The following is a 10,209-nucleotide window of genomic DNA, read 5'->3' as shown; positions in this document are numbered from 1 at the left end:
AAAACATTCATGAAAACGTAAATTAAATAAAATAACATATGAAAGATATCAAAATAAAATGGTAAGAACTAAAATTCCTTAATATACATTGAATAAATTTATTTAAAATAAATCAAAATAAAATAAAATTTAATTGTTGTAACTGAGAAAAAAAACACAAAATGAGTCAAAATAGATTAAAATTTATTAAAATGTAAAAACAAAAAAAAATTGTTTAATATAAAATAATAAATGCAGTTCGTGGCATTCTGTGTAATTAACTAGAATACAATTAATAATAAGAAAACACTAATGAAAACGTAAATTAAATTAAATAAAATAAAAGTCATCAAAGAACAATGATACCTTTTTTTAACATTAAATAAAATTATTTTAAACAAATTCAAATAAAAATGTTATTATTGTATCTGAGAAAAAAAATACAAAATGAATCAAAATATATTAAAATTAATCAAAATGTAAAAAAAAAAAAAAAAAAGTTCATCATGAAATAATGAATGCAGTTTATGACACGTTTTGTAAATAACTAAAATAAAATAATTTATTAGAAAACACAAATGAAAACCTTAAAATTAATTAAAGTAACACAAAAAAATTATAAAAATAAAATGGTAAGAATTGAAATACCTATTTTTCACATTAAATAAAATTTAATTATTTAAACAGAGGAAAAAAACATAAAACGAGTTAAAAAGAATAAAATTAATAAATTAAATAAATATTTATTAATAAATAAAAGGAAAAATAGTTTGACATAAAATAATAAATGCAGTTCATGAAGTGCTTTTTCCAAAAATCATCAACCACATATCTGCATTATTTCTTACGGTGGTTTTGTCTTATTTCCTTTTGTTGACTCTGATATTGTCTCTTTTTTATTGCTGCATTTTTAGAGTGACCTTCAAGGCGCTCATAAATGAAATAAATTTGAACAACTCTGCTGTAAACTCAGCCCACCACTGTTTTTCACGTCTTGCTTTTCTGTGACCTTTGACAGAAATTTGTCAGTAATGCCACAGAGAGAACCACATGGATCGGTCTGAGTGACGTGGACGATGAAGGGACGTGGAAATGGACAGACGGCACTCCGCTGACGCTCTCGTAAGACACACAGTGAAACACCTCAGGATAAATTCAGTCACAACTGCTCCTGACACAGCTGGGTTTACTCTCCACGACTGTTCCCGTAGCTTTGCTCACAGAGTGTTCACAAACTAGTCTGTCAGAAAAACTGGAAGCTGCATTAAATGATTTTAAAGGAGGAAAAAGTGTGTGACAGCTTATTTTTAACATCCTATAGGCTCTGGCAAAAACATCAGCCAGATAACGGCAATAATGACCCAAAACATGGTGAGGAAGACTGTGTCCATATCAATACTGCGGGCGTGAGAGCCGAAGAAAACTGGAACGACTTGTCGTGCCACTATTCTCTACCCTATGTCTGTGAAAAATAACCAAGCAGTTCCTGTGTTTGGAAATGTTACAGTGAAGTCAGCGGCAGAGGAAGACGAGCTCAGAGGATTTTTGTTACCAGCACAAAGTCGATATCCTACGCCGAAAAAACCTGTGTTCAGCATTGACTCTTTGTACGATAAAATCATGTTGTGATTATTTGTTTCTGTCTTTATTTCATTCTTTTGTTGTGGTTTATGGAAATGTGCTTTAACATGAGTAAAATATGTACAAATAAAAAATGATAACAAAATTAATTTTGGCATCAACAGTTTTCCCATTCAGTTACCACTTGAACACTTCCACGTTCATGACTTCCCCACAAAGTTTTATTCACCTTCCATCTGGGCGTTAACCACACATTTAAAAGTTTTGTACACTCAGATAAATTAAACTTATATTAAAGATGTTTTCCATGTTTACTGATTGAGAATGATGAGGGAACAGGAATATTTTGCCACAGTGTCAACAGGAAGAAGTGAAACATCCCAGACGATACCCTAACTCTGTTGGGATTGGTTTGTAAGGAATGAAACTGATTCTGTGGTTATTTCCAAGCTGTTTTAACCACTTGTGAACTTTTGGAGCTTGTGACTTCCTCTAATGTTGAGAAAAACCTGACACTGAAACCAGAAGAGGTTTTTCAGCATTCACACTCAGTCCATGCTGCAGAGCCGACCGTCACACAGCTGGAACCTCTAGATCGATGGAGGAAATCTACGCCAACGTCGAGTCTGATAAACCTGACCACACAAGACCTCCAGCGTGTCAGACAGGTGAGTGTTTGCTCTGATACAAACAATCATCCTTCACTGTCATGTTCCCTTCATGGTCCACTCTGTGTTCAGGTCCCAGGAGCTCACAGAGGAGGTTTCATGGAGCTGCTGTTTTGTTTCTGGGGCTGCTGAGTCTTCTCCTGCTGGCTGGGATCATCGGCCTCAGCGTCCACTGTGAGTTGGTGTTTCATAAATCCAATGTCAGAGAGAAACTCAACGTCTGCTCTGAGTGATGAACACATTTTACTGAATTATTGCTTTCTTTCCTCCGCTTTTCACATTCTGATTAGACTTTTGTCGATGGTTTGCTTCACTTCTTCTCCTTAAAACACGTTTTTTAATCTAAATCAGGAGATTTAAAACATGATCATGGATGTGTCAGACTTTTTTCTTCTTCTATTGCACTTTCTAAGAACAAAAAAGTGAAGTTGAGATTCTTCCGTCACAGAGACATCAGAGATGCATTCCTTAATAAGCAGACTGATGTGATTGAAAACATCTGATTTATCTCACTGCTTCACTTCTATCTGTGAGTTTCTGCCTGAACTTGTCTTTGGTTTCAGGCCACGTCTCAGCTCGTGATGCATCTGCAGAGATCTCCGTCATCAACGCCGATCTCAGCGAGCGTCTGTCCTCCCTGACTCGACAGAGAGACCAGCTGAACGTCAGCCTGGCTGAAACCACTAAAGAGCTGCAGAGACTTCAGCGTTTGTTAAAAGAGAGTGAGCGCTCTGCGGTCTGCTCACACCACCACAGTGTCACTGTTCAGAGAACATGATGCTCTTACATCCCTTTCTCACTTCTGTTTTCTGCATTCATGTTTTTTAAATGTGGACAGCCACCCAGGCCTAAAGAGGACACACACGTATGTAAGAATATGTTTGAGGTTACCGTCTGCTCTACAATGGTTTCTGTTTGTTATATTTTCAGAGAAAACTTGTCCTCCTGGATGGAAGATGTTTGGTTGCTCCTGTTATCTCTTCTCCACGCAGAAAAAGTCGTGGGAAAAAAGCCGACAAGACTGCAGAGCCAGAGGAGCAGATCTGGTGGTCATAGAGAGTTTTAAAGAACAGGTAATGTGCTCTACATATAAACCACAGCTCACAGCTCAGACACGTCCACCTGGTAGGAGGCCTTGGAGGAGTCCCAGAGCTTAATGGAGGGATACAAACCAGTTTGGCCTGGGGACAGGTCTGAATCTGGAATAATCAAATAAAAATCTGAAACTTTTTTTTTCCATTAAAACTAAAATAAAGCACTTTCATTAAACTTTTAGAAAAAGTTTGATGGATATTATTTCCTCATCGCCAAGCATCACTTCTTCTACTACAGTGAAAATTAATTCAAGAACTTCCTGTTCCATCGATTGTGATGTAACAGTGGTTTTAAGAAGTTAATTTGTTCAAAATAGTTGAGATAAATCTAGAAATGAACTCTCCTACATTCCCTATAGCCAGTGAAAGCAGGACAAGTCGATGTCATCTCTTCTAGCTCAAACTTAAGTGCCGGCACGTCATCCTCGTCCCCTTTTTCTCAGCTTGTAGGGAACATTGGCCCTAGCACCGGTTAGCATCACAGTGCTACGGGCTGCTAAATCTGAAACCTTGCATGGTTTCTACAATCTTCAGACACACAGGAACAAAAGTAAAAACACCACTGCAAACAAAACTAGTTTAGTGCCATTTTCCAACAAGTGAGCCATAAAAGTAATGGCCGGCTCCAAATGCAAAAAGAACTTAAAAGAAGAAAAAAAGGAGCTGCCACTCGAGCAGCACTTAACGGAAATATGGATGAATCTAAAACTCTCTATTTTCCATTAAGATGAATTCAAATAAAGCACTTTCATAAACTTTTAGAAATAAGTTTGTTTGGATATCATTGGCTTATCACTGAGCATCACTTCTTCTCCTTTAGAAAAAGTTAATTAAAGAACTTCCTGTTCCATCGACCTCACGGCACTTGATCGTACAGATTGTGTCACATCAGTAAACACGGATGTGCTTCAACAAACATTTCCTGTTATTAAGCTTTGATAATAGATCGTGTGATGTAGCTGTGGTTTTAAGAGGTTAATTTGTTCAAATTGCAAAATAGCTGAGATAAATCTAGAAATGAACTCAGGCTGTCTTTTTTACTTCAACAGGAATTCCTCGTTAACAGCATCAAGGCGTACTCTTGGATTGGTTTGAGTGACAGAGACAACGAGGGGACCTGGAAATGGACGGATGGTGCTCCACTGACTCTGCAGTAAGACACACTGAGGATGTTTTTCTATTACTGCCAAAATAATCAAACCAAACATTCATCATCAAACATGTCTCTCATTTGGATTGAAAGTTCCTCGATATTGACCCTCTGTAGGTTCTGGTGGGATGGGCAGCCTGATAATGGTGGAGGACATCTAGACCTAGGAGAGGAAGACTGTGCTCACCTGAGAGCTGGTGAGAGTAAGGAGAAGAACTGGAACGACCTGAGATGTGAAACGTCTTTTTCTTGGATCTGTGAAGCCATAGCTTGAATCAAACATTTCATCAGTTAGAGATCAGCACAAAAACGTGAGCCAAATTAGCCAAAGTTAATTTCGTTTTACCAGCAAAAAGAAAACAACACAGCATACCTAGAAGTGCCCAAAACACGCCAACCTGAGAATGTCGTAGATAACATGGGACATCCTTATTCAGGTATTCTCCGTTTTATACACGTCATGAATTAAAATGTAATCAAGTGTTTAGGTCTTGTTTAGAAAAAATGTCTTATTCGACGTGATGTGAGGAACATTCACCTGAAAAGTCAATAAAACATCTTATTGGAAATGAGATTCTTGGTAGCAGATTCTTGATGAACAGCAACTTTTAGCACTTCCACATAAGCTCCATTTTTACTAACTGGATGTTGCCCGTTGTCCCTCACATAGGTGTAGCTTCACACTGACTTTCCTGCAGTCTTCTGGGTGTTTATCACACAATAACTTGGAGGGTCAGGGGACTTTAGTATAATTCGTTTTTCTGTCAATACCAATGAACAGAAAAAGCAAAAATGGAGCCTTTTTTCCTTTTTTCATTTTCTAACAAAAAGGAAAAAAACATTTTTTTTTTTCCTTTTTGAATTGAAAACGAAACAAGGAAACCAACACAATCAAATTACGGCCGAATTTTGTTTTCCGAACTTTCCTTTTTCGTTTTTTCGTTTCAGGTCTAAAAACGAAAAAAACTAAGATTATCATAGCAGTGTACATGATAAAACACTGTACAAAAATAAAAGCGTCATTTAACGTAATATATCTTTTATTACCCATTTATCAGGAAGGCTTTTATTTTGGTAGGGAGCCCAGTTTACCTATGATGGCGCTCTTCCGTTTCTTCGTTTTTAGACCTGAAACGAAAAAACGAAAAAGGAAAGTTCAAAAAACAAAATTCGGCCGTAATTTGATCGTGTTGGTTTCCTTTTTTCATTTTTCAATTCAAAAACGAAAAGAAAAAAAAAAAGTTTTCGTTTTTGTTAGAAAACGAAAAAGGAAAAACAGGCTCCATCTTCGCCTTTTCTGTTCATTGGTATCGACAGAAAAACGAATTATACTAAAGTCCCCTGACCAAATACTATTTTCAGGTAGTGATTTTAATCCAGGAACTTCATTTTGATGTTTGGGTCAAGTTAAGTCGAGCTAAAAACATATCATGCATGAACTTTTCTTTCCATCTCTATGTGCAGTTAGCTTTGATGCTACATTTAAAATAAAAATAATGTAATAAAACTTGTGCTGACTCAGTCTTTTCTGTTTAATTACTGACAAATTACAAATTCTGCTGCTATCTCGTCCTGTACAGTTGTGTTTTGAGGTGTTGAGGATTTCCCAGATGTAAACACAGACACAGGAATAACAAGGAGACAAAACCAACTGCAGCCATTTTACGGGATTTAATCAAACGATACAATACACAACTCTGAACAAACCTAGATAGGCCAAACTTTCTCTTTTCTCTTTTATATCCTTTCAGCAACATCACTGTTTTCCTATTTTTATCTGGCTGGAACATGTTGGAGAAAGTTTTTCTAAGTATAACTTTACCTCTTACTGTTTGTTTCCTGGGAAAATGAAGTATTGAACCTTACCAAGTATCCTTTTCTTTTCCTTTCCTCTTTTCCTTTCCTTGCCTCAGGCTGACCAAGAGGGGTCTGGTTCCTGAGATCATAAACTTCTAAAAACTTTTTGAATGTTGTTTCAGGACAATCTAAACTAAAACTATCATGATAATTAATAATTTCACTTCTGCAGGGGCAGAAGTCCAGCTGAATTATTTGGCATTAAATTTGTTGAACCATGATCCTGATCTGAGTCCAGCCAGCTTCTCCAAACCAAGACCACGCTAACTGTTCTGGTTTACTTTAAGGTGGAATAAGGGTCTAAATTTAGCGCTATAGTTAATCTTCTCCCTGAAAAGACCCTGCACAGGAAGACACACACACTGAGACACACGTCATTCCTACATATACAGAGTTTGTATCCTTAGAAAAGCCTCTCAGTTTTTTCTTTCTCCGTGCTATTTCTCACAGATCCACAGCATGGACACGTCACATTTCAGATCATTCCAGTTTTCCTCTTTTCTCCTGTCAGGGATGAGGTGAGCACAGTCCCCATCTCCATCAGGCATTGCGGACCACCAGAAGCTGAAAAGAGGTTCATGAGATTAATCCTCACATGACTTAAGTTTCACTTCAACCCTCTGCCCTAAAAACTGATGTTAAAGAAAAAGACAAACTCTAAAACAGTGAATCAAAGCTGAGGAGTTAAACATTCACAGTGTGTCTTACCCCTGAGTCAGTGAAGAGCCATCAACCCATTTCCAGGTTCCCCCATGGTCCCTTTTGCTTAGACCAATCCAAGAGTCTGCCTTGGCGCTCTTTGAGATGAATTCCTGTTGATGGTTGAAAACTTTTATCTGTATCTAAGTTTTAAAGGCATCAGAAGAAGTTTTAACAAGATGCGGATTCTGGTGACTCCTTTGGATGAAATCAAAACTTTATGCCTTTAAACCACTCGCTGTCTCAGCTGGTTTGTTACATTTTTAGATCACCCTGATCAGGAAAAGATAAATTATTAAGACCATTACCTGTTCTTCAAGACTTTCTATGACCACTAGATCTGCTCCTGTGGCTCTGCAGTCTTGTCGGCTTTCTTCCCACGACTTTTTCTGCGTGGAGAAGAGATAACAGGAGCCACCAAACATCTTCCATCCAGGAGGACAAGTTTTCTCTGAAAATATAACAAACAGAAACCATTGAAGAGCAGACGGTAACCTCAAACATATCCCTACACAGGTGTGTGTCCTCTTTAGGCCTGGGTAGCTGTCCTCATTTAAAAAACTTGAATGCAGAAAACAGAAGTGAGAAAGGGATGTAAGAGCATCATGTTCTCTGAACAGTGACACTGTGGTGGTGTGAGCAGACCGCAGAGCGCTCACTCTCTTTCAACAAACGCTGAAGTCTCTGCAGCTCTTTAGTGGTTTCAGCCAGGCTGACGTTCAGCTGGTCTCTCTGTCGAGTCAGGGAGGACAGACGCTCGCTGAGATCAGCGTTGATGATTGAGATCTCTGCAGATGCATCACGAGCTGAGACGTGGTCTGAAACCAAAGACAAGTTCAGGCAGAAACTCACAGATAGAAGTGAAGCAGTGAGATAAATCAGATGTTTTCAATCAAATCAGTCTGCTTATCAAGAAATGCATCTCTGATGTCTCTGTGACGTAAGAATTTCAACTTCACTTTTTTGTTCTTGGAGAGCAAAAATGAAGAAGAAAAACCTCTTTCCTCCTTTCTTTCACATTTGATTATCATTTTAATCCTGAAGGTAAAAACTCTGACACATCCATGAACATGTTTTGAATCTCCTGCTTTGTGAGGTTAATGTTGAGAACAGCTCGATGTTGAAATGCATCAGAACGTGCTCTAAGGTCTGACAGGTTGACTGTAAAGTCATCACAATGGTTTAAAAATACTGAAACTTGACTCCAGAAAGAGGCTGTTTTTATCTGTAGAACAGACGTAGAGTTTCTCTCTGACATTGGATTTATGAAACACCGACTCACAGTGGACGCTGAGGCCGATGATCCCAGCCAGCAGGAGAAGACTCAGCAGCCCCAGAAACAAAACAGCAGCTCCATGAAACCTCCTCTGTGAGCTCCTGGGACCTGAACACAGAGTGGACCATGAAGGGAACATGACAGTTGAAGGATGATTGTTTGTATCAGAGCAAACACTCACCTGTCTGACACGCTGGAGGTCTTGTGTGGTCAGGTATATCAGACTCAGTGTTGGCGTAGATTCCCTCCATCGATCTGGAAGGTCGGCTCTGCAGCGTGGACTGAGCGTGAATGCTGAAAAACCTCTTCTGGTTTCAGTGTCAGGTTTTTCTTAACATTAGAGGAAGTCACAAGTTTCCCTTCACACAAGCGATGGGCTGGTCACACCTTTGGTGCTACTCCAGTTCAAGTGGACGTTATGACCCATCCTTGTGTTTTTGCTGTGGTCATTTTGTGTTCTCACAGAAATATTGCTTTTCTGACAGCTTCTCTTCACACTTCATGGGGAAACAAAGTGCCACCCTTTGCTCGATGAGAGGCTGGTGTCTTATTTTAAAGACTGAGTCCTCACATTTTAATTCCTCTTTTTCCTCTTTATTCCAAATGTAAAGTGCAGCAGAGCAGAGACAAACCAAACATGGCTCTGGTGGAAGTTATCTTTTTGAACTTGAGGTATCGAATTTGCTTGGACAGCAGCAACTTTTGGTGAAGTTAAACACTTTTGAAATCCCAATATTTTTGTTGTGACCTTGCTTTGAATTTTTGAAACCAGTCGTAACTGACGTCATATGTGAAACACTTCAGGATTATTATTCAGGACAAAACTTTGGAATAACCAGGAAAGAAAAATGAGACAAAATTAGGCGAAAGAAGAAAGTTTGAGGAAGCTGAATTTAATGGACATCAAGGAAACAGATGGGCGACTTCACCACTTACATATATATATATATATATATATATATATATATATATATATATATATATATATATATATATATATATATATATATATATATATATATATATATATATATTTAAAGTGTAAATAAAAGATTTCAAGTAGCCAAAGTACTAACAAATTAAAAAAAAAATACTTGTTTAGTTTCTTGTACTTGGACATTAATATTTTTCTAGAAACTTGACAATTTTTTTTCCAACCCCACTGGCAGATTTTTATACTCTGTATAAGCAGTTCAGTCATTCTTGTCTTTTAAAATCGTCTTTTAAATGTTCCTCACAATAAGCCTGAAAAGACAGTTTTCTCTAAACAAGACATAAACACTTGATTACATTAAATGTATAAAACGAGGAATATCTGTATAAGGATGTTCCATTTCTTTCTGTTGGTATACAGTACGGAACACAAGTATTGAACGCGTCAACTTTTTTCTCATTACATTTATTTCCAAAGATGCAATTCAAACAAAATTTCTACCAGACATTGGTATTAACTCAAATAATCCACACAAGAAAAGAAATCACAACGTTCAGGTCCATAAATAATGATTATGTGGAATTAAGTACGATAACACAGGAAAAAAGTATTGAACACGCTAACTGAGACTCATCTAATACTTAGTGGAGAAGCCTTTGTTTGCAATGACAGCTTCCAGAAGCTTCTTGAATGTTTGAACTAATGGCCCACACTGCTCAGGTGTGATTTTGGCCCATTCCTCTGCACAGATTGTCTTTAAATCTGGAATATTCTTTGGTGCCCTCTGGTGAACCCTTTTCTTTACTTCTTTCCACACATGTTCAGTTGGATTGAAGTCAGGTGATTGACGAGGCCATTCAAACAGATTGATTTTCTTTTTCTGAAACCATTTGAGAGTCAACTTTGCCGTGTGCTTTGGATGGTTGTCCTGCTGGAAGGTCCAGCCACGTCTCATCTTCATCATCCTGGTG

The 10,209-nt window shown here is 37.7% G+C and overlaps 2 protein-coding genes across 2 annotated transcripts; one reads left to right on the top strand and one right to left on the bottom strand.

The window, feature by feature from the left end:
• Positions 1-2,158: 2,158 nt before the first annotated feature.
• On the top strand, positions 2,159-4,746 carry LOC141808628 (C-type lectin domain family 4 member E-like). Its single transcript, XM_074695298.1, has 6 exons — positions 2,159-2,228; positions 2,301-2,402; positions 2,792-2,950; positions 3,159-3,301; positions 4,372-4,475; positions 4,590-4,746. Exons 1-6 carry the CDS (start codon positions 2,159-2,161, stop codon positions 4,744-4,746), a joined length of 735 nt encoding a protein of 244 aa, XP_074551399.1.
• Positions 4,747-6,426: 1,680 nt separating this feature from the next.
• LOC141808627 (C-type lectin domain family 10 member A-like) lies at positions 6,427-8,555 on the bottom strand. Its single transcript, XM_074695297.1, has 6 exons — positions 8,486-8,555; positions 8,311-8,412; positions 7,688-7,846; positions 7,337-7,479; positions 7,038-7,141; positions 6,427-6,893 (listed from the first exon to the last, which is right to left on the bottom strand). The coding sequence occupies exons 1-6, from the start codon at positions 8,553-8,555 to the stop codon at positions 6,767-6,769; spliced, it is 705 nt and encodes a 234-aa protein (XP_074551398.1). The 3' UTR covers positions 6,427-6,766.
• Positions 8,556-10,209: the final 1,654 nt, after the last annotated feature.

This window comes from Halichoeres trimaculatus, unplaced genomic scaffold (genome assembly GCF_033239565.1).
Source record: "Halichoeres trimaculatus isolate MK-OKI-2021-1 unplaced genomic scaffold, fHalTri1.1 fHalTri1_scaffold_19, whole genome shotgun sequence".
NCBI classification, from domain to species: domain Eukaryota; kingdom Metazoa; phylum Chordata; class Actinopteri; order Labriformes; family Labridae; genus Halichoeres; species Halichoeres trimaculatus.
The sequence above is the reverse complement of the archived record's forward strand: the minus strand, read 5'-3'. Positions and strand labels throughout refer to the sequence as shown.